Source organism: Euprymna scolopes, chromosome 42, assembly GCF_053919585.1.
Source record: "Euprymna scolopes isolate OS-2025 chromosome 42, ASM5391958v1, whole genome shotgun sequence".
Taxonomy (NCBI): Eukaryota; Metazoa; Mollusca; class Cephalopoda; order Sepiida; family Sepiolidae; genus Euprymna; species Euprymna scolopes.
Genome location: NC_136523.1, coordinates 49,170,654 through 49,195,175, shown reverse-complemented (window position 1 = coordinate 49,195,175; position 24,522 = coordinate 49,170,654). Strand labels below are relative to the sequence as shown.

Sequence of the window (24,522 nt, the reverse complement as noted above, 5' to 3'; positions counted from 1 at the left end):
GAAAAAACAGCCCAGTTGACAGTGAAAGAATGAATGTTTTTGGCCAGTATTCGAATAATTAGTAATTGTCTCAGTATGAAGGGTTTCCTCTACATTGACTACGGACCAATTATAGAACAGATACTACCCGGGTGAAAGCCGGGAGTTGGCCTTTGCGTTCGATTAGTTTCGCTTTATTTATACGAAAAAGACGAAGACTCGAAACGAGAGAATTTTTTAAAACTTGATCAAAAAAACGATAGAAACGATGTCCATTTGCAATTTTGAGATATTACGATCTAGGAAGTATAAGAAAACTTCTCCTGGAATCTAATTGATGCAAAAAGCCTTTCGCGGACATACACAAATGTGTGCACCCATTTTACCTTTTATATATTAGACTAGTTAGGCTACTCGGCATTGCCTGGGTGTTTAGAGGTGTGCGTGGTTTTGGGTAAAGCAAAACAAAAGAATAATAAAAAATCATTGCCCAGGTGTTTGTGTCGGAGGTGGGGTGGGGGTGGGGGTTAAAAAAGTTTTGGTAGGAAGGATCGAACCTGAAGCCTTGAGGTGAAGTTGGAAAATAAAGTGTGAAAAAAGCGTGACGTTAACTGATCAGCCACCAAGAAATAGTAACGAAAACATGTTTGAATTAATTTAAGAATTGGCAGGTGGTCGTACTTAATGACTTAATGAGGTCAACTTTTATTGCGGGCCAGTTTTTTTATTTACTGCGGGGGCAGTTTTTTTTTTTGTTTCTCCAAGATATTATGGGGTGAAACCAGCTCCCCATTGAAAGGGGATTGTCCAAATTGAATAGCAATTGTCTGATATAAGGAGAAACTCCGCATTGATGAAAGCTGATTGCTTTTGGACATTCCCGGTGATCGCGCCAGGAACGATGTGTTAAGCTTAATTTCGCTTTTATACGAAAAAGCCAAATGAACACGCGGCGATCCAAAATTGTGGAATATTTAGCTTTTCAAAGTCGGACAAATTAAATGGACAGGCGACCCCCCCCCAATTGTTAACTTGTAGATATTACGATTTATACATGATATAAAAAGTTTTAAGAATGAGCGAGCTGAGCGAGAACCAAGTGGAAAAAAGCCTTTTGCAGACATACATATAAAAGCGAACATACATACACACTCATATTTTCACTTTTATATTTATAGATGTTCTGTAGTTACATTAAGCTTAATAAACTAAAGGATTCATATAAATGAATAAACATATTTTCCCATAAATATATATATTCATTTATTACAAAAGTATTGATTAGATTTTGTGAAGGTTTCAACTAAAAATACTCACTGCAAAAGTTTAGAAATTTGTCAGGAACCCCACTCCCATGAAAAAAAAAAAAAAAAAAAACAAAGAAAAATCTGCATGTGCCGGTGACGAGAAGAAAATATCATACACCAAAAATCATGTAAATTGATCAAATAGCTTTATTTTTAAATAAGAAAATCAAATTTTATGGCTAAACTATGGGCCACGATCTCACGATATCATCTTGAAAACAGTCTGAAGAAACAAAGGAGATAACTCCAAACAATTCAAACTTACAAGATTTTAAAAAGCCATTAAAACAACTGTGGAGCACCAGAACCATATAATAAACGTATTCGAGAAGTTACAAGAATACGGGTTTATGGTCAAAGAGGCAAAGTGTGACTTGTTCTTACCAGAGATCAAATATTTAGGTTATATCATAAATAGAGAATAGAGACAATTGTTGGCCGGATCCAGAAAGAGCCAACGCGATCAGAAACATGCTGAAGCCCCAGATAACGTTCAAGCTTTACAAAGTTTCCTTGGCCTTGCTAACTTTTACCAAGGGTTCAGGGTTCATTAAGAATCTGCGGTATTTGAGAGGGACTCTTAATGAACTGTTAAAAAAGGATAAACCATGGTTATGCCAAGACACATTCGAAATAATCAAGAAAACTCTTACTTCGGCTCTCTCCACTTTCCCATGTACATGAGGACGGGGAAGGCATCGGGAGAAAAAAATAAAATTCGCTTAAAAATCATTTTCTTTACAAAAACAAAACCCCTTGATCAATTTACACAAATTTGACTGCACAATAATTTTTTTTGCCATGGATCCACACATCAAAATTTTTCTTTGCTTTTTTTTTTTTTTCTCATGGGGATTCTGGATAAGATGTGAAAAATTTTTTTTTCTGGTACATAATTTTTCTGTTGTATATAGAACTAGCGGGGGTGTCCGATGTTGCCTGGGTGTTTAGGTGGTATAGTAAGGACCCCCCCCCTCCACGCACACATTTTGCCTTTTAGATATTAGACTAACGGGAGTACCTGGTGTTGCCCGGGTGTGTTGAGTAAGGAAGCCCGAAAAAAAAAAACAAAAAAACATAGAATAAAAACAGTAGGTAGTTTAGGTGGAGAGAAGTGTTTCAAAAAAAAAAAAAAAAAAAAAAAAAAAGTGGTAGCAGGCAGGCTCGAACCCGTAACGCGAAGGAGAGAAAAAAAAAATGTGACGTCTTTACCAATGTGACGATAACTTGCTAAAATGTTGGCAGAAAAAGCGACCCCTCCTTGTACAAAACTGTTCAGTTTAGGGTGAAGGAATTAATGTTTTTGGCCAATTTTTCAATATTTGTCGTCTAAAGGGTCGAGCTGGAAAACGATACTGAACTTGTGAGGATCCATCGCCTCTGTCGAAAGTTTTTGCAAGACATACAAACACACACACACATTTTGCCCATTATATATATAGATAGAAGTTGACACATTTGTGATGTACAGTACGACATGTAGCTACGTCATAGGAATGCAGATATATGAATTTAATTTCAAGCTAAAGTGAGGGAGTCCGACAAAGCCTCTTACAGAAAGTTGAGGACGCATCTCAGTAACTCCCAAAGTTTCTATTTCATAAATTAATACAGGGTGCCCCCCCCCCCAAAAAAAATCGGCCCCCAACTCTAATTAGACCCCGTTTCTTAGTTTTATCCAAATGAAATGAAACTTTGGTCATAACTAGTTTATTATATTCAAAACATCACATCAAAACACTAGGGTCTTTGGCCTTTTTTTTCTCTGTTGACTGTAAAATGCTCAGAAAAACAATTGATTGAATGTCTTCTGTTTAAAAAAAATGTCATTCAAGAGTAATGATTCAAGGGACGTCACTGATAATGAATTACCTCCCCTGTTTTTAGAAGGCACACGTTACATCTTAATAGTTATAAAACTTTGTGGATCGTCTGGCCGTCCTTGCTTGCTTTAATCTTGTGTGTGTATACATATACATATATATATATCACATTTAAATCTAGGTAAGACAACTACATGATTATAGCGTAAAGAACTGTCGGATTCGATATTGTAACTAATACATAAGTATTTAAATGCAGTACTTATCTGATAACTAAATGGTTTGGTTTTGATGACAACCAAGCCATATTTCTTTTAAAAACTTTTAAGATCACAACTATATATTGGGTACAATATAATAATCAATAGAGAATTGGCTCTAATATAATAAATATGAAATCTGCATAAATTAAAATATCATATTTAAGTATTATTTTAGTAGTATTAGGTTTAACTTAATGTTTTGGCAATATTAAATTTTCTTGCTCACACACTCGAATTAGTGACCATGGGCTGCTATCAAAAGATTTTTTCTCATGTATTGAATGGTCGTGAACAAGGTTTTTAAGTTTTAATTTAGATGATTTCTAACCGATATGAATGATTATGCACTAAAAATAATTGATTCTTGTTTTGAATTCGCCCTTATATTAAAAAAAAAAACAAAAATAAAAAAAATCTGTATGTACTTGTGACAAAACGAAAATACCATATTCCAAAAATCACGTAAATTGATCAAGTAGTTTTATTTTCATAAAGAAAATCATTTTAAAGTGATGAATGGGAATTTGTAGGCATACAACATAAATCTAGTATGAATTATTGTTGAGTTATCTTCTTTGTTTTTAAGATTTTTTTTTTCAAAATGGTAGGCAAGAAAGCCACTTCTCTGGTACTAATAAAATCTGATTTTCTGATTTAAAAAATAAAACTACTTGATCAATTTACATGATTTTTGGAATACAATATTTTTGTTTCCATCAAGAGTATGTACATTATACAGATTTTTCTTTATTCGTTTTTTTTTTTTTTTTTAAATATGAGGGAATTCTGGACGCGCACCAAAATATTTAAATTTACTAAAAACAAATCAGTTTTTTATTTGATTTATCTGATGATTTTCAGTAATCAAGTAAGGTACTTGTACAGTTTAATCAAGGCATTGAAAAATGAAAATATTGAAAAAAAAAGTTATATTGTATGTATCCGTTTTGGACTGAAGTTCTCCAAAAAAAAAAAAAAAAAATTCACTTAATTTGATTGAGTATTTTTTTTTTTTTTTTTTTTTTTTTACAGTGGAAAAACAAATTTTTATGACAGCGTGCTCAAAGTAGCCATGTTTGGATTTTTAGAACACCCCTCGGGGAGATAACTAGGTCTAAAGTGCCGACCCCCCCCCCATGTTAAATCATAGCTTTTCTTTCTTAAAATCGAAACATGGCTACCTTTTGATCAATATCATAACATTTTTTTTTTTGCTGTAAAAAAAAAACAAAAACAAAAAAAACAAAACTACTTGATCAAATCAAGTGAAATTTTTTTTTGGAGAACTTCATTCCATAATGGATAAATACAATATAACCCCCCCCCCTCGATATTTTCATTTTTTAATGTCTTGATTAAACTGTACAAATACTTCAAGTAAAAATTCCATTTCTATTTAATTTTTATCCCTGCAAGTTTTAAAAAATTTTAACTATAAAATTTTCCTCTGAAAATACAACTAAAAAAAAAAAAAAAATTATTATAACCATCTGTTTGGAATAAGAGCGTGTGAGGTAGAAAAATTTAATATTACAAATTTATTTTCGTTATTTAATCTTTTAAAGTTTTCTGCAGTATAATTACTGGGACCACTTGTAATTTTAACATTCTCTTGACACTTCCTCCTTTGGAGGAAGTCGGTTCAACCTGCCAAAGGTGAATGTGGTACATGAAATAAACTACAGTATAATTGAATTTCGAACCAATGCATTTCAGGTGAAAACACTACCCTGTACTTACGAATCATGTTGAAATTCATATAAATTCCAAAAATGATGAAAAACTATCCACTTAGAAGATGTGCTAGATGTTCGTTTTTTTTTGGAAAAAATTGTCATGACTAGTGGTCGGACACTTTCTATTTTGCAATGGTGGATTTCAAGGAAAGCAAGGGAAATAAGTTAACTTTACATACTGAATTGGTTGCACGACTCTTCAACACTAAAACAACAAAACTCAATAAATGCAATTTTTACTTGTAATTATTTTAGTAAAAGTTTTTATGCTTCACATTCTTTATATCTCCAAATATTTATTCATGGTGTTTAGATTCTTGCTTTTGTTTTTGACTTTGCAGAACATGATTGAGTTTTGCAAAAGGAAAAGAAAAAAAAAGCCACCAATGTTTCGTGCATTTTAGGTCAGGAAGTCAATATCTTCAGACAGCCTAGTCTGGTAGCACCAGAGTGTCCAGAGGGAAAAGCTCATTGTGAGCAACTGAAAACCTAGGCAGCAACAATCAGAATATAGCAAGACTATCAGACCCATAAGTAGGTCTTTGACTTCTTTTTATTTAACTCACGTTCACCCCTAACAAGGTATATTGCCACTTGGATGTGAGAGGTTACTATTAAGGACCATGCTGATCAAAGATTAACAAGATGTTGGTTTACATTACATTTAAATTTCTGCATATCAGTACAGTTAGAGAAGAAGGTAGCATGAAGGGAATTCCGAAGTCTAGCTGTTTGAGGGAAGAAACTATTAGAGTAGAAAACTTTCTGGCATTTAGGGACCTCGATAGTGAAGGGGTGTGATTTTGCTGTTAAGCGGGTTTGTTGGAGATATGTATTTCGAGGGAGCGCCAAATGCAACAAGTTTATTTGAGCACATTCCATTAAACTACTTGAAAAACAGGCACAAGGATACAATATTGCGGTGATGGGACAGGGATTAGAGCTTAGTTGACAAAGTGGGACCAATTAGATTGTAGATTCTTTTTTGGACCCTATCCAAGAGGGAAAGATCCGTGGTAGATGCACCAGCTCAGATGTGGTAACAATATTCCATGCATAGGCAAATGGTGGCTTTGTAGAGGTGGAATCTAGGTTGTCTAACACATTGTCTGACTTAACTTAGAAGCGGTAAAAATGAACTGTGATGGTCAGACACGTCGTACTTGTTCAGGAGAAATCCAGCTCAACTTTAAAAGAATAATAAGCCTTTACAAGTAAGGCCACTGACCGATCCAGACAATGAATCCATGACTTACATTTTAAAAGACAAAGAATTAGTTAAGTACTTACCTGGAGTATTTTGGGGTACTTCTCCTTCATTAAATGGTCGAGTTGTGTTTCAATAGGTGAGAAGATCTCAGGACACGAAGGCAGGTCTTTGTACAATTCGCAGAACTCGATTGTCAGTCCTACCGCAACATGGATCGCACTCAACCTTTTATGGAGAGCAAACAAAAAATTAAAGTAGTAGTAATAATTATAATAGTTGTAGTAATAATTATAATAGTAATAGTAATAATTATAGTCATAGTAGTAGTAATAATTATAGTAATAGTAATAATTATAGTCATAGTAGTAGTAATAATTATAGTCATAGTAGTAGTAATAATTATAGTAATAGTAGTAGTAATAATTATAGTCAGTAATAGTAGTAGTAGTAATAATTATAGTCATAGTAGTAGTAATAATTATAGTAATAGTAGTATTAATAATTATAGTCAGTAATAGTAGTAGTAATAATTATAGTAATAGTAGTAATAATAATTATAGTCATAGTAGTAGTAATAATTATAGTATGTAATAGTAGTAGTATTAATTATAGTCAGTGATAGTAGTAGTAATAATTATAGTCAGTGATAGTAGTAGTAATAATTATAGTCAGTGATAGTAGTAGTATTAATTATAGTCATAGTAGTAGTAATACTTGTGATAGTAGTAATAATTATAGTCATAGTAGTAGTAATAATTATAGTCAGTGATAGTATTAATTATAGTCATAGTAGTAGTAATAATTATAGTCATAGTAGTAGTAATAATTATAGTCAGTGATAGTATTAATTATAGTCATAGTAGTAGTAATAATTATAGTCATAGTAGTAGTAGTAATAATTATAGTCAGTGATAGTATTAATTATAGTCATAGTAGTAGTAATAATTATAGTCATAGTAGTAGTAATAATTATAGTCATAGTAGTAATAATTATAGTAATAGTAGTAGTAATAATTATAGTCAGTGATAGTATTAATTATAGTCATAGTAGTAGTAATTATAGTCATAGTAGTAGTAATAATAATAGTCATAGTAGTAGCAATAATTATAGTCAGCGATAGTATTAATTATAGTAATAGTAGTAGTAATAATTATAGTCATAGTAGTAGTAATAATTATAGTCATAGTAGTAGTAATAATTATAGTCAGTGATAGTATTAATTATAGTCATAGTAGTAGTAATAATTATAGTCATAGTAGTAGTAATAGTAATAATTATAGTAATAGTAGTAGTAATAATTATAGTCATAGTAGTAGTAATAATTATAGTAATAGTAGTAGTAATAATTATAGTCATAGTAGTAGTAATAATTATAGTAATAGTAGTAGTAATAATTATAGTAATAGTAGTAGAAATAATTATAGTCATAGTAGTAGTAATAATTATAGTCATAGTAGTAGTAATAATTATAGTCAGTGATAGTATTAATTATAGTCATAGTAGTAGTAATAATTATAGTCAGTGATAATATTAATTATAGTCATAGTAGTAGTAATAATTATAGTCATAGTAGTAATAATTATAGTCATAGTAGTAGTAATAATTATAGTCATAGTAGTAGTAATAATTATAGTCATAGTAGTAGTAATAATTATAGTCATAGTAGTAGTAATAATAATAGTCATAGTAGTAGTAATAATAATAGTCATAGTAGTAGCAATAATTATAGTCAGTGATAGTATTAATTATAGTCATAGTAGTAGTAATAATTATAGTCAGTGATAGTATTAATTATAGCAATAGTAGTAGTAATAATTATAGTCAGAGTAGTAGTAATAATTATAGTAATAGTAGTAGTAATAATTATAGTAATAGTGTTAGCGAGCATCTCCCCCCCCCCGCCTCTCTGGCTTTCTTACTCTTTCTGTTTTCTCTCTCTGTGTCTCTATAAGAGAATAGAGAGGGAGAGAGAGAGAGAGAGAGGTGAGTAAACGTGGAGGTAGACACGTTTACCAGAACCAAAGGTCAGCTGACCAAATTACGTATGTGTGACGTGGTTGGCTAGATCTGTGAGATTTGATTTGAGCTTTGAAGAAGACGGACGTTTTTCCGTGGTCTCCCCCTCTTAACTGGGGAGGTGGGAGACAACACTGACGTGTGTGAAGAAGAACCACACAAGCAGATTTCACTTTACACCTGCTGCAGGACCTCTGGGGAAAGTGAAATAAAATCTATAAAAAACATTCATCGTCTTGGAGTGATAAATCTTCGTCAAACAGGTATCAAGTCTCCCTCCAGGATGAGAAATTTCCAGATTGTTCGTTTTGAAGAAGCAGAGGTAGGTTCAGAAATTACATGTCACACACACGATTCCCTTTATGATAATCAAACACACAACCATTTATATTAGAGACAATCACACGGAATCTTTGATGTTATATAGTGTATACACCCAAACGTAAAAAGTGCCCCTAAATGAAGAAGGCTATATAACATATTCAAATGTAACGAAAGCTCAATTTGGTACCCCTCAAGGATAACCTCGATGATTGAATATATAACAATAGTAGTAGTAATAATTATAGTCATAGTAGTAGTAATAATTATAGTCATAGTGATAGTATTAATTATAGTCATAGTAGTAGTAATAATTATAGTAATAGTAGTAGTAATAATTATAGTCATAGTAGTAGTAATAATTATAGTCATAGTAGTAGTAATAATTATAGTCTGTAATAGTAGTTGTAATAATTATAGTCATAGTGATAGTAATAATTATAGTCATAGTGATAGTAATAATTATAGTCATAGTAGTATTAATAATTATAGTCTGTAATAGTAGTTGTAATAATTATAGTCATAGTGATAGTAATAATTATAGTCATAGTGATAGTAATAATTATAGTCATAGTAGTAGTAATAATTATAGTCTGTAATAGTAGTTGTAATAATTATAGTCATAGTGATAGTAATAATTATAGTCATAGTAGTAGTAATAATTGTAGTCATAGTAGTAGTAATAATTATAGTCATAGTAGTAGTAATAATTATAGTCATAGTAGTAGTAATAATTATAGTCATAGTAGTAGTAATAATTATAGTCAGTGATAGTATTAATTATAGTCATAGTAGTAGTAATAATTATAGTAATAGTAGTAGTAATAATTATAGTCAGTGATAGTAGTAGTAATAATTATAGTCATAGTAGTAGTAATAATTATAGTAATAGTAGTAGTAATAATTATAGTCAGTGATAGTAGTAGTAATAATTATAGTCATAGTAGTAGTAATAATTATAGTAATAGTAATAGTAATAATTATAGTCATAGTGATAGTAATAATTATAGTCATAGTAGTATTAATTGGCATTTTACATGCCGGCATATGTTGGACGGCTTTAAGAAATTCACTTCTGAACTAATCTATCTCTGTCCAGGTCTTTATTTATCCCTCTTCATCTCAAGTCCATTGTTATCACTTCCCCCCGTTTTCCTTGGCCTTTCCCTGCCAACTGACCCCGCTAACTCAACTGTTCTACATTGATTAACCCAAGCACTATGGATCGGAAATGAACACTATAATCTGTTCTTTCATCATATTTAGTTTATGCCTATTTTACATGCTGATTGATTTCCAAACTAACCTAACTTTGGCCAGGTCTTTTTTTATCCTTCTTTATCAAGTTCATTTTTATCCCTTTCTACCATGTTTCCGTGTAAACTGAATCTACTATCTTAACAGTTTTACATCTATTGTTTCAAAAACTCCACCCATTCTTTCAACGTGACGATACCATCAAAGTCTACTCTTTTGCACACATCTTTCTATACTGACATCATCAGATCTAAGCCTGTTTTAAAAAGACAGGGTTTTTAACACAGATTTTACCATACACATATCATTGCTCTCCATGCAACATACATCCTCCAGGAGAAAAACAAGAAAAAAATAACTACGAATACTATCGTGAATTACTTAAGATTTCTACCTTGGCTGACGGAACAAGAACATGCTACCCTGTGGATGAAATAAAGGGGTCTGTTTGAAATTCTGTGCAAATTTCTGAGTTTGGCAGAAAGATTCCCCAGAGTTTGGCAGAAAGGTTCCCCAGAATCCGGCAGAAAGATTCCCCAGAATCCGGCAGAAAGATTCCCCAGAGTCCGGCAAAAAGATTCCCCAGAGTCCGGCAGAAAGATTCCCCAGAGTCCGGCAGAAAGATTCCCCAGAGTCCGACAGAAAGATTCCCCAGAGTCCGGCAGAAAGATTCCCCCAGAATCCGGCAGAAAGGTTCTCCTGAGTCCGGCAGAAATGTTCCCCAAAGTTCGGTAGAAAGATTCTACAGAGTTTAGTAGAAAGGTTTCCCAAGTACAGCAGAAAGGTTCCCCTAAGTACGGCAGGAAGGTTCCCCCAAGTTTGGCAGAAAGATTCCCCAAGTTTGACAGAAAGGTTCCAAAGTTTGAGAAGATACACCTGAAGAAGGTCAGAGGCGACATCGGCTAAAACATTGTGAAAACAACATTCAAGATGAGAACAGTTGTCTGAATAATCTATATATCAACTCTGTCCGTTTTTATGCATCGTCACATCATCACACCACGTACAATGTGATATGACTGGAGCAGGTGCTAGTGTTCATTGCAAGAATTAGGAGTGGATGGAAAAAGTCTGGGGGAACTTCTGCGATAAGTAATGAGCAGAGTATTATCACTGTAGACTATGGGAAGAGTCTGTCAGGCACGTACATGTAGTGTGATGCTGTATAAAAGTGAAACCGGGTCAATGAGGGTTGAGGACATGTGTTGCATGGTGAGTGGCTGCTGCCAGATTCGTCATTTCATAGGATGTTACATAAGCTTTGTATTTTTGTCCCTTTACGAATCAGAATGTCGAAAGGTCAAAATCTAATGGTCACTTGCTAAATCCGCTTCCATAAAATAAATCCTAAACATAAGGTCAAAAACGTAGAAAAAAAAGATTGTTCGGGCTAGAATAACGTAGTGATAATATAAACACATAGAAAGAGTATAATTTTTTCTTTAATTTTTTTTTATGGAAATTGCTCCAGACAAGGTATGAAGCCACTTGATATAAGAAATTAAACAAAAAAAAAAAAAAAGATACTACTTCAAGGTTAAAAACTTGCCAAGATGGAATAGGTTCTAGAAAACAGCAATTCTTTCCTCTTTGTCACAAACATCGCTCATGGAATGTGAGGACTAAAGCACAAAATAAGGGCAACAAGAGTTAAGCGGCTGCCGAAAATAAACCTAAGATCCACTTTCTATTCTCTTTAATTACTTATTTGTGCTCTACTTATCGTAAAAATTAAAATATGCTCGAGGCTCCACACTCAGGGGATCATTAGGGCTGTGACAACAGAATATGCTTTTCATTGTTTTGACTCTCGAGTATATATCGGACACAGTTAATCAACCGAGAACTACATCACTTTATATAAAAGCATATAAGATATCAACGGATACACACTCGAGAGTCAAAACAATGAAAAGAATATGCTGTTGTCCTAGCCCTAGTGATCATTCAGTCAGTCTCTTAAGCAAAATGATATGATATGGTCCGCTTAGGCAAAATGACACGGTCCTCTTAGGCAAAATGATATGGTCTTCTTAGGCAAAATGAAGCCTTTCTGAAATTTAACTCTAAAGAGAACTACTGTCAATAATTTTCCCCACTCTTTATCTGTGCCTAAATCCAAACGTAGATTCCATGAACAAAGCTTCTTTCTTAGAACTGCACGCCAGTGGAACTCTCTGCCGCTTGCCTATTTCCCACCTGACTACAACTTGGACGTCTTCAAGTCCAACATAAACAAACTCCTGACAAACCGCCCCCTTAAGTAAGATACTCTATCAAAACCCCCAATACTAATGATTACTACAATACTATCTCATTGGTTACTGTACACACAATAACCCTTATCCCTGAGTGGCCTTCGGGCCTTGATAAGTGGTGAACCCCATGTAAAAAAACAAAACAGGTTGCTTCGTCCCCTCGGGTGGTCAGGTAAATGTAGAAGCATTTTTTTTTTTTTCTTTAGCCCCTGCTGTGTTTGTGAGAATAATACAAGTAATAATTAGGAAGAATACTCCGTATGAGCATAAAAACTGTTAACAATAGAAAAAAAAAGATAACTTTACAAGAGCGATATTGTTTTAAAATGGGAATATAACAGGGTAAATATATTTTCATGGAAAGTGTTTGACTGAGCTTCAATCTATGGTCCCCCCTCGCCAAACTTTCACAAGAAACACTCGTCTGGCTGTAAACACTATCAATAATTCCCCCCACTCTTTGTCTGTGCCTAAACCTAAACGTAGATTCCATGAACAAAGCTTCTTTCTTAGAACTGCACGCCTGTGGAATTGTCTTCCGTTTTCCTGCTTTCCGGCTGACTACAATATGGTTGTGTTCAAGTCTAACGTAAATAAGTTCTTGATGAGCCGTTCCATATAAGTTATCAAATTTACCAAATTTTCATTACTAATGATTACTGTACACTCTTTAACCCTTATCCTTGAGTGGCCACTTGGCCTTGATAATGTGGTGATGCCTATGTAAAAAAAAAAAAAATATATATATATATATAACCCTCTTCCTTTGCGTCTTCCTTCCCTTTATAATATTATCCCCCTATTTCTCATATCCCCTATTCGTTATAGCTCCAACTCTCTCTCAAGTCCCCAATTAGCTTAAATTCTCCTACATTAGTTTAACCTTCCTATATACCCCGCATACCCCTCATCCATCACTCTCCTATATACCAAATACCTTAATACTCACCCAATTATCTCCTTAGCTAGCTGTTGCATTGAAATATTAGCAACCTAGCCCCTCTTCTGATGAGAAGCATTAAAATTTGAAATACCTAGGTATAAAGAGCATATACCTAGCATATTCTTTTCCTTGTTTTGACTCTCAGGTATATATCCATTGATATCTTATATGTTTTTATGTACAGTGATGTGGTTCTCGGTTGTCTAACTGTATCGGATATATGCTCGGGAGTAAAAACAATGAAAAGAATATTCTGTTCGTCTAACCCTACTAATGATACACGGTGTCCAAAAAGTCACTGAAGGGTTGAAAATCTTTATCATTTTTCCATTAATGACTTATTTTTTTCTCTATTTCAGATATTTTACAGATAATATTTTGAAAATTAATTTAGAATAAGTATAGCAATGAATAACGTACGCAAGTTGTGAAATTGCTTTACCAAAATCTGGGGTCAATTGTTTTGACTCAAAGACCTTATTGACGGCATTCTCATGTAAGAGATAGCATCGCGTTCAATGCTGCCAAGACTAAACTAGTTTCATTAAATAATTACAAGAAACCTTCTCTACCACCAATAGCAATGGCCAACGACTCTTTATCTGAGAGTACATCTTTCAAACTCCTTGGCCTAACGTTCACAGGAAACATGAGTTGGAACAATTACATTGAAGGCATTGCCAGGGCCGCTGCAAGAAAGGTGGGCTCTCTCTACCGTGCTAGAAAACTACTAACACCCGAAAGTATCCTGTACCTCTATAAGGCCACCATTCGCCCATGTATGGAGTATTGCTGTCGCATCTGCTACTAGTCTCTTGCTCCTTGACAAGGTTCAAAAGAGAGTCGCAAACCTGATAGGCCCTGAACTGGCATCTAAGCTTCAGCCTCTGTCCCATCGACGAAATGTTGCATCCCTCTGCCTTTTCTACAAGTATTTTAGTGGTGAATGCTCTGACGAACTGCAATCACTTGTGCCCCCACAACATGAGCACCTTCGACAAACCCGACAGGCTGCTAAATCCCACCCCCACACTGTAGAGATCCCTAGATGTGAAAGATCTTTTTATTCCAATAGTTTCTTCCCCAGAACCGCTAGACTCTGGAATTCTATTCCAGGTCCCTGCTTCCCCAACAGTACTGACGTGCAGAAGTTCAAGTGTAACGTGAACCAACATCTTGCTGCCCAAATCCCTACATAGTACCCCAGTAGTTGTTGCCCCTGATAGTAGCCCCCTACACCAAAGTGGCAATTTGCCTTGTTTGGGGTGAAAATGTAATAATAAAAAAAAAACAAAAAAAAAAAAACAAGTTTTTCTTGTGGGGATATCTTAAAGAAAGAGTCTATGTTAACAAACCCCAAACCCTGCAAGAATTGAAGGAAAACATCAGGAACGAAATAAGGGAATTAAGTTGCAATCTGAAGATTCTACAATCCACCATGAATAATGATTTTGCAAAAGAGTACAAATATGCGAAGCTGAAAATGGGTAACATTTAAAAGACATTATTTTTCATAAATAAAGATTGTTTGTATTTTGCATTTTTTAAAAAAATTTCCCAATGTCTTAGTAAGATTGTGTTAAAAGTACAGAAAAATATCATTAAAAAAATCTATTTAAGTTCAAAACCCTTTAATGACTTTTTGGATACCCTATATATATATATATATATATATATATAGTGGAAATGGTAATTAATAAAAACCGAAGAAAGTGCTCAATACTGTTGTAGAGCAAATATGCGTTTTGTTTTTATTACCGTATCTTTCTGTTAAATTACATTATTGTTTCAGCTACCCAGCCGTTTTTTTGGCCGTCTGTAGCTTCCTCAGACTTTTAGAGAAATGTTCGTTATTATGGGATGAAAGAGTGAATGAGGTCAGGGGGGGGATTGCAAGAAGGGCGGAAGAAAGAGAAGTGCTCTTTATATGCAAGGTTGCCAAAAGAGCAGTTGTAGCTAGTTGGCACAATTACCACAAAGTACTGTGTATATATATATATATATATATATATATATATATATATACACACACACACACATAATAAGCATACCTAATTTTATAAAGATATAGAGATTCCATGTTTTCATGAAGGATGGTAGTGTCGAGGGCATCTGCGTAAAGAAAAAAGATGAAATCTTTGACACTTGGTCTCTATGTTTGTCTCAGGTAAAAGCAAAGCAGAAATTTCTCGAAGAATTATTGATTTTTTAATTGGTGCTATTCAAATCTTCGCGGAGACTTAGCGTTGCCATGGTGAAAAGATTATTCATTCGACGTCGGTTGGCTTTTCTTAGCGATTTCTAATTCGTTTGTAAAGTGTCCGTCATTGACAAAAATATAAAAAAAAAATGCTTGGGACAGTGGGGTGAGGAGTGGGGGAGGGAGTTGTGAAAGAAGAAAAACGTTGATCCTCAAGAAATTTTAATCGGACAAGAGTTCACCATAGCAGTGCTTAGAATAAATGAATGGTAGTCAAAATGGCAGAATGGTATGAGAGAGACAAAGAGAGATGTATGGAAAGAGAGAGAGAGACGTGCAGAGGGAGACCAAGAGAGAGAGACGTGTAGAGGGAGACCAAGAGAGAGAGAGAGAGAGAGACGTGCAGAGGGAGACCAAGAGAGAGAGAGAGAGACGTGCAGAGGGAGACCAAGAGAGAGAGAGAGACGTGCAGAGGGAGACAGAGAGAGAGAGAGAGACGTGCAGAGGGAGACAGAGAGAGAGAGAGAGAGACGTGCAGAGGGAGACCAAGAGAGAGAAAGAGAGAGACGTGCAGAGGGAGACCAAGAGAGAGAAAGAGAGAGACGTGCAGAGGGAGACCAAGAGAGAGAGAGACGTGCAGAGGGAGACCAAGAGAGAGAGAGAGAGAGAGAGACGTGCAGAGGGAGACCAAGAGAGAGAGAGAGACGTGCAGAGGGTGAGAAAGAGAAAGAGACGTGCAGAGGGAGACCAAGAGAGAGAGAGACGTGCAGAGGGAGACAAAGAGAAAGAGACGTGCAGAGGGAGACCAAGAGAGAGAGACGTGCAGAGGGAGACCGAGAGAGAGAGAGAGACGTGCAGAGGGAGACAGAGAGAGAGAGACGTGAAGAGGGAGACAAAGAGAGAGAAACGTGCAGAGGGAGACAAAGAGAGAAAGAGAGAGAGAAACGTGCAGAGGGAGACAAAGAGAGAGAGAGAGAGAGAGAAACGTGCAGAGGGAGACAAAGAGAGAGAGAGAGAGAGACGTGCAGAGGGAGACAAAGAGAGAGAGAGAGACGTGCAGAGAAGACCAAAAGAGAGAGAGAGAGACGTGCAGAGGGAGACCAAGAGAGAGAGAGAGACGTGCAGAGGGAGACCAAGAGAGAGAGAGAGAGAGACGTGCAGAGGGAGACCAAGAGAGAGAGAGAGACGTGCAGAGGGAGACCAAGACAGAGAGAGAGACGTGCAGAGGGAGACCAAGAGAGAGAGAGAGAGAGAGAGAGAGAGAGACGTGCAGAGGGAGAGAAAGAGAAAGAGACGTGCAGAGGGAGACCAAGAGAGAGAGAGAGACGTGCAGAGGGAGACCAAGAGAGAGAGAGAGAGAGAGAGAGAGACGTGCAGAGGGAGACCAAGAGAGAGAGAGAGAGAGAGAGAGACGTGCAGAGGGAGACCAAGAGAGAGAGAGAGAGACGTGCAGAGGGAGACCAAGAGAGAGAGAGAGAGAGAGAGACGTGCAGAGGGAGACCAAGAGAGAGAGAGAGACGTGCAGAGGGAGACCAAGAGAGAGAGAGAGAGACGTGCAGAGGGAGACAAAGAGAAAGAGACGTGCAGAGGGAGACCAAGAGAGAGAGAGACGTGCAGAGGGAGACAAAGAGAAAGAGACGTGCAGAGGGAGACCAAGAGAGAGAGAGAGAGAGAGAGACGTGCAGAGGGAGACAGAGAGAGAGAGAGACGTGCAGAGGGAGACAGAGAGAGAGAGCGACGTGCAGAGGGAGACCGAGAGAGAGACGTGCAGAGGGAGACCAAGAGAGAGAGAGAGAGAGACGTGCAGAGGGAGACCAAGAGAGAGAGAGACGTGCAGAGGGAGACCAAGAGAGAGAGAGAGAGAGAGAGAGAGACGTGCAGAGGGAGACAAAGAGAAAGAGACGTGCAGAGGGAGACCAAGAGAGAGAGAGACGTGCAGAGGGAGACAAAGAGACGTGCAGAGGGAGACAGAGAGAGAGAGAGAGAGAGAGAGAGACGTGCAGAGGGAGACAGAGAGAGAGAGACGTGCAGAGGGAGACAGAGAGAGAGAGAGACGTGCAGAGGGAGACAAAGAGAGAGAGAGAGAGACGTGCAGAGGGAGACAAAGAGAGAGAGAGAGACGGGCAGAGGGAGACCAAGAGAGAGAGAGAGAGAGAGAGACGTGCAGAGGGAGACAAAGAGAAAGAGACGTGCAGAGGGAGACCAAGAGAGAGAGAGAGAGAGAGAGAGAGAGACGTGCAGAGGGAGACAAAGAGAAAGAGACGTGCAGAGGGAGACCAAGAGAGAGAGAGACGTGCAGAGGGAGACAAAGAGAAAGAGACGTGCAGAGGGAGACAGAGAGAGACGTGCAGAAGGAGACAGAGAGAGAGAGAGACGTGCAGAGGGAGACAAAGAGAGAGAGAGAGAGAGAGAGAGAGAGAGAGACGTGCAGAGGGAGACAAAAAGAAAGAGACGTGCAGAGGGAGACCAAGAGAGAGAGAGAGAGAGAGAGACGTGCAGAGGGAGACAAAGAGAAAGAGACGTGCAGAGGGAGACCAAGAGAGAGAGAGACGTGCAGAGGGAGACAAAGAGAAAGAGACGTGCAGAGGGAGAGAGAGAGAGAGAGAGAGACGTGCAGAGGGAGACAGAGAGAGAGAGAGACGTGCAGAGGGAGACAAAGAGAGAGAGAGAGAGACGTGCAGAGGGAGACAAAGAGAGAGAGAAAGACGGGCAGAGGGAGACCAAGAGAGAGAGAGACGTGCAGAGGGAGACCAAGAGAGAGAGAGAGAGAGACGTGCAGAGGGAGACCAAGAGAGAGAGAGAGAGACGTGCAGAGGGAGACCAAGAGAGAGAGACGTGCAGAGGGAGACCTAGAGAGAGAGAGAGAGAGACGTGCAGAGGGAGACCTAGAGAGAGAGAGAGAGACGTGCAGAGGGAGACAAAGACAGAGAGACGTGTAGAGGGAGACAAAGAGAGAGAGAGAGAGAGAAATGTGCAGAGGGAGAAAAAGAGAGAGAGAGACGTGCAGAGGGAGACAAAGAGAGAGAGAGACGTGCAGAGGGAGACAAAGAGAGAGGCATGCAGAGGGAGACAAAGAGAGAGAGAGACGTGCAGAGGGAGATAAAGAGCGAGAGACGTGCAGAGGGAGACAAAGAGAGAGAGAGACGTGCAGAGGGAGACAAAGAGAGAGAGACAAAGAGAGAGAGAGACGTGCAGAGGGAGACAAAGAGAGAGAGACGTTCAGAGGGAGACAAAGAGAGAGAGAGACGTGCAGAGGGAGACAAAGAGAGAGAGACGTGCAGAGGGAGACAAAGAGAGAGAGACGTGCAGAGGGAGACAAAGAGAGAGAGACGTGCAGAGAGAAACAAAGAGAGAGAGAGAGAGATGTGCAGAGGGAGACAAAGAGAGAGAGAGACGTGCAGAGGGAGACCAAGAGAGAGAGAGAGGTGCAGAGGGAGACAAAGAGAGAGACGTACAGAGGGAGACCAAGAGAGAGAGACGTGCAGAGGGGGACCAAGAGAGACAGATGTGCATAGGGAGACCAAGAGAGAGAGAGAGACGTGCAGAGGGAGACCAAGAGAGAGAGAGAGAGAGAGACGTGCAGAGGGAGACCAAGAGAGAGAGAGAGAGAGAGAGAGAGAGAGAGAGAGACGTGCAGACGGGGACCGAGAGAGAGAGAGAGAGACGTGCAGACGGGGACCGAGAGAGAGAGAGAGAGAGAGAGAGAGAGACGTGCAGAGGGAGACAAAGAGAGAGAGACGTGCAGAGGGAGACCAAGAGAGAGAGACGTACAGAGGGAGACAAAGAGAGAGAGAGAGACGGGCAGAGGGAGACCAAGAGAGAGAGACGTGCAGAGGGAGACCAAGAGAGAGAGACGTGCAGAGGGAGACCAAGAGAGAGAGACGTACAGAGGGAGACAAAGAGAGAGAGAGAGAGACGTGCCGAGGGAGACAAAGAGAGAGAGAGACGTGCAGAGGGAGACCAAGAGAGAGAGATGTGCAGAGGGAGACCAAGAGAGGGAGACACAAGCAGAGGGAGACCAAGAGAGAGGGAGACCAAGAGAGAGAGAGAGAGACGTGCAGAGGGAGACCAAGAGAGAGAGATGTAAAGAGGGAGACAAAGAGAGAGAGAGAGAGAGAGGTGCAGAGGGAGACAAAGAGAGAGAGAGAGACGTGCAGAGGGAGTCCAAGAGAGAGACGTGCACAGGGAGACCAAGAGGGAGAGAGACGTACAGAGGGAGACAAAGAGAGAGAGAGAGACGTGCAGAGGGAGACAAAGAGAGAGAGGGAGACAAAGAGAAAGAGACGTGCAGAGGGAGACAAAGAGAGAGAGACGTGCAGAGGGAGACAGAGAGAGACGTGCAGAGGGAGACCAAGAGAGAGAGAGAGACGTGCAGAGGGAGACAAAGAGAGAGAGACGTGCAGAGGGAGACAAAGAGAGAGAGAGAGAGAGACGTGCAGAGGGAGACAAAGAGAGAGACATGCAGAGGGAGACAAAGAGAGAGAGAGACGTGCAGAGGGAGACAAAGAGAGAGAGAGACGTGCAGAGGGAGACAAAGAGAGAGAGAGACGTGCAGAGGGAGACAAAGAGAGAGAGAGACGTGCCGAGAGAGAGAGAGAGAGAGAGAGAGAGAGAGAGAGAGAGAGAGAGAAACGTGCAGAGGGAGACAAAGAGAGAGAGAGAGACGTGCAGAGGGAGACAAAGAGAGAGAGACGTGCAGAGGGAGACCAAGAGAGAGACGTTCAGAGGGAGACCAAGAGAGAGACGTGCAGAGGGAGACCAAGAGAGAGACGTGCAGAGGGAGACCAAGAGAGAGACGTGCAGAGGGAGACCAAGAGAGAGACGTGCAGAGGGAGACCAAGAGAGAGACGTGCAGAGGGAGACCAAGAGTGAGACGTGCAGAGGGAGACCAAGAGTGAGACGTGCAGAGGGAGACGCAGAGGGAGACAAAGAGAGAGAGATGTGTTGCTGGAAATAAAGAGACACGTGCAGATAGAGACAAAGAGAGACATATGAAAAAGATAGAGACGCATAGAAAGGAGACAAAAAGAGACATACAAAAGGAGAAAAAAAAATATATATATAGCAATACAGAGAGAGAAAAATATAATGGATGAAAAAGAGAGTTGAAGTGAGAAAAAATGAGATGAGGAAGATGGAGTTAAAATGGATGAGAATGATTAAAAGGAAGAGGGGAGGAAGTGGGGGAGGGGAGTGACTGAAATAAAAAGGAAAAGAAAGAAGAGAACGTGTAAGATAAAAAAGATTAAAAAAAAAAGGGAAGCGGGGTGGAGATAAAACCTGAAAAAAGAGAATGAAACAAAGATCAGAAGATAAAAATGAGTAAATCTATTGTAAGCAATTCCTGTGTTTAAGTCGCGGCATATCAATCCTTTTTGTTTATTTAACTCTGAAGCATCAGACAAACCAACAAAAATTGCTTCATCTGTTTTGTGGCACAACATCCATTCTTTTGTTTTGCTAGATGTATGGTTTTGACTTTTTTTTAGATGAGGATTGATAATTTGAATTATTCAGACTACTGTTCTCATCTTATGACGCTTCGGCCGATGTAACCTCCAGAGATTACAATATCCGAAACGTGAGAATAACACTCAAGATGAGAACAGTAATGCGAAGAATCTAAATAATACAGACATATATAGTTATTTACATTTTTTTTTTTTTTCGTGGAGTTGCCTCCCTTTATTTTTTTGTTTTTGTTTTATATTCTTTTTTCTTTTTAAAATTAAAAAAAAATAAATTTTTTTTTAAAAATGCTTTCTTCTTCTTTAAAAATTTTTTCTTCTTTAAAAACGTTTTCCTTCTTCTTTAAAACGTTTTTTCTTCTTTAAAACGTTTTTTCTTCTTCTTTAAAACTTTTTTCCTTCTTCTTTAAAACTTTTTTCTTCTTCTTTAAAACGTTTTTTCTTCTTTAAAACGTTTTTTCTTCTTTAAAACGTTTTTTCTTCTTTAAAACGTTTTTCTTCTTTAAAACGTTTTTTCTTCTTCTTTAAAACTTTATTCTTCTTTAAAACGTTTTTTCTACTTCTTTAAAACGTTTTTTCTTCTTCTTTAAAACGTTTTTTCTTCTTTAAAACGTTTTCCTTCTTTAAAACTTTTTTTCTTCTTCTTTAAAACTTTTTTTCGTGTTTAAAAAACAATTTTTCTTCTATTTAAAAAAAACTTTTTTTCTTCTTGTTAAAGAATCTTTTTTCTTCTCGATTAAAAAACTTTTTTGTTCTTTAAAAATAGCCATCCAACAATTGTATTTTGGAATTTTGAGATGATGGTTGGTAATTTTGGTTAATCAGCTTGCCTCCTTAAGGCAAGAAAGAATGTCACAAGTGACACCTCCGATGATATGGCAACATTACTCCATCTTAAACTTATTTGACTCTTGGTGTACAAGGTTGGTTGGTTGTTTTTGTTTTACGGCATATCAACCTTTTTCAGGTTATTTAATGCCGAATCTAGTTATTTTGAGGAACGATTTTTAATGGAGTATATTGTTTTTTAAGTCAGATTCTGTTTAACCCATACTTGGGACCCTAACAGGTACTACCACTCCGGGTCAGAGTGAACCTGGGAGCAATGGCAATTAAAAGGTGGCTCCACACTCCCCAAGGCCCGCAAGGTGGGGCCTCACCATCGGATATAGTTTTAGGTCATATCTAGGACCTGGTGTACAATGAGAAATACAAAAAAAAAAAAAATAAATAAAAAAAAAAAAAAAAAAATGATAATAATCGTGAAAACTTACCTGAATTTATCACAATTAAATAAACTTTTATCGTTATTGGTTTCACATTTCTTCAGATAACTCAGTTTCAAAGGAGATATCGTTTCTTCACTGGAAAAAAAAAGAAAAGAAAAAATATGGGATTTGTAAAGCGAAGCTAACAAACAAAAATCAGTACAAAAGTGTGAAAATTAAAAGAATGGAATTTGCCAGGTGAAGGTCGAACGACGTTATTATGAATATGCATGCATAACGTAATAGCTATTGGTTCATGTTTTAATTCTTAGCCTTGCAGCAAACATGTCTTCATAGCTAAGGCATCAACGCCAAAGGAAAAAGTCGTAAGCCAAACGTTTCTCGGTTGTGGTCATTTTTTTTTTTTTTTTAAAATTTTAAATCATTTTTTTTTTAATTTTAAATCATTTTTTTTAAATTTTAAAATCATTTTTTTTAATTTTAAATCATTTTTTTTAAAATTTTAAATCATTTTTTTTTAATTTTAAATCATTTTTTTTAAAATTTTAAATCATTTCTTTTTAATTTTAAATCATTTTTTAAAAAATTTTATATCATTTTTTTTTTAAATTTTAAATCATTTTTTTTTTTAAATTTTAAATCATTTCTATATATATTGGGTCCAATATGATATAATAATAAATACAAAATCTGCATTAATCAAAATATCATATTTAAGCGTACTTTATGATGGGCAGCCTGCTAGTATATATATATATATAAAAGCAGTCAGTAAAGATTAAGTTTAGAATCCAATAGGTTTTGTAAACTTAGAGTAAATATAAATATTAATATTTATATAGTAATCCCCTACCAAATAAAAAAACTCAATACAACCATTGAATTATTACAATATTTTTGGATCACTATGCACATTCCTGATTTTAATTCGATTCTGCGTGTCATCAGCACAATTCCGGATTTTTCCTCTGGGAACGTTATCTTCAATCATCTTTTCGTATTGATAATACTGGATCACTCCATATCTTTCCATTTGTTTTATTTTTAATCATTGACTTTTTATGTATCTTCTGATTTCTTACATTTTTTTCACCCATTTCATAAACCCTTTGCACAAAAAGTATTTTTTGCATTGATGACTAGTTTTCATAGAATACTCTTTCAATTAATGCCAGTACCAGAAAATTCATAGATTTGCTATAATATTCATTTGCTAATATCTTTCCTCTGATGAGAAGAATGAATTTCTTTGAAACTCTGCGGATCAAGAAAATTTCAATATACCTTTTTTGAGTATTCTGTGGAAAAATAAATTAATTTTTACAGTTTTTAATTTTTTTCTTCTCTCTCTCTCTCTCTCTCTCTATATATATATATATATATATATATGTATAGCCAGGTAGGTAAAAAAAAAAAAAAAAAAAAAAAAAAAAATAAAAAGTCACTTTTATTGGCTACTAGCATGGCTCCCCGGCATTGCCCAGGTGGAGACAGGTGGTATACTAAGGCTATTAAGCAACCAATCCCTAAAAAAAAAAAAAAAAAAAAAAAAAAATTAGCCGCAGTAGCCAGGCTCAAACCTGTAACACAAAAGAGGAAAAGGAGGTGAAAAAGCTAACGTGTTAGCCATCTCACCCATGGCGACTTATGATGTCACGGCAGGTCGAAATAACATCTTTTAAACATATGTTAAGATCGCTAGGTGTTTGATGACTTGCAAAAAATTGCTCAGTTGTCCAGTATAGAATTAATCTTTTTGGATAATTTTTAGATATTTTTCATCCGAGAGATCGATCTTTCTAGAATACCGATTTTGTCATGGTCTGATGTGTCTGTCAAAAGTATTTTGGAGACAGACAAACACACACACATTTTGCCTTTTATATAATAGACTAGCGGGGGGTACCCAGCATTTCCCAGGTGCGGAGAGGTGGTGTAGTAAGGAATCCCGAGGGGGAGGGATCAAAACAACAGTAGGCAGCCCGGGTTGAGAGAGGTGTTAAAAAAAAAGTGGTAGTAGGCAGGTAGGTTCAAACCTGTAACGCGAAGGAGAAAAAGAAGGCGAAAAAAAAAATGTGACGTCTTTGCTGATAGCAAAACCAGAAGTCATGAACATCGAAATTAAGGCTAATCAATTGAAAGGAGACAATGACTTGCAAAAATGTTGGCGGAAAAAACAACCTCGCCTTGTAGAAAACTGACAAACCAGTGTACAGTTTAGTCAAAACGTTAAAAAATGAAAATATCGAAAAAAGGTTATATTGTACGTATCCGTTTTGAACTGAAGATCTCTGAAAAAAAATTTCGTTTAATTTGATTGAGTAGTTTTGTTTTTTTTTACAGCGGAAAAACACGTTCTTATGAGAGCACGTTGAAGTCAGCCATTGTGAAATTTGCTAAAGCTGAACAGCATGACACAGGGAGATAACTCCATGTAAAGTGCTGACACTCCCTCCCCATCTATAATTCTAGCTTTTCTTCCTAAAAATCGAACCTTTTGCTCGGTATCAT

The 24,522-nt window shown here is 37.0% G+C and overlaps 1 protein-coding gene across 1 annotated transcript in view; it reads right to left on the bottom strand.

The window, feature by feature from the left end:
* LOC145267100 (nucleolar protein 14-like) overlaps nt 1–24,522 on the bottom strand; it is a 139,865-nt gene that overhangs the window by 13,923 nt on the left and 101,420 nt on the right. The window contains exons 19-20 of the mRNA XM_080123103.1: nt 22,057–22,146; nt 6,399–6,543 (exon numbers count right to left, since the gene is read on the bottom strand). Of these exons, the coding sequence (XP_079979229.1) occupies nt 6,399–6,543; nt 22,057–22,146 (235 nt within the window). The remainder of the gene's footprint in view (nt 1–6,398; nt 6,544–22,056; nt 22,147–24,522) is intronic.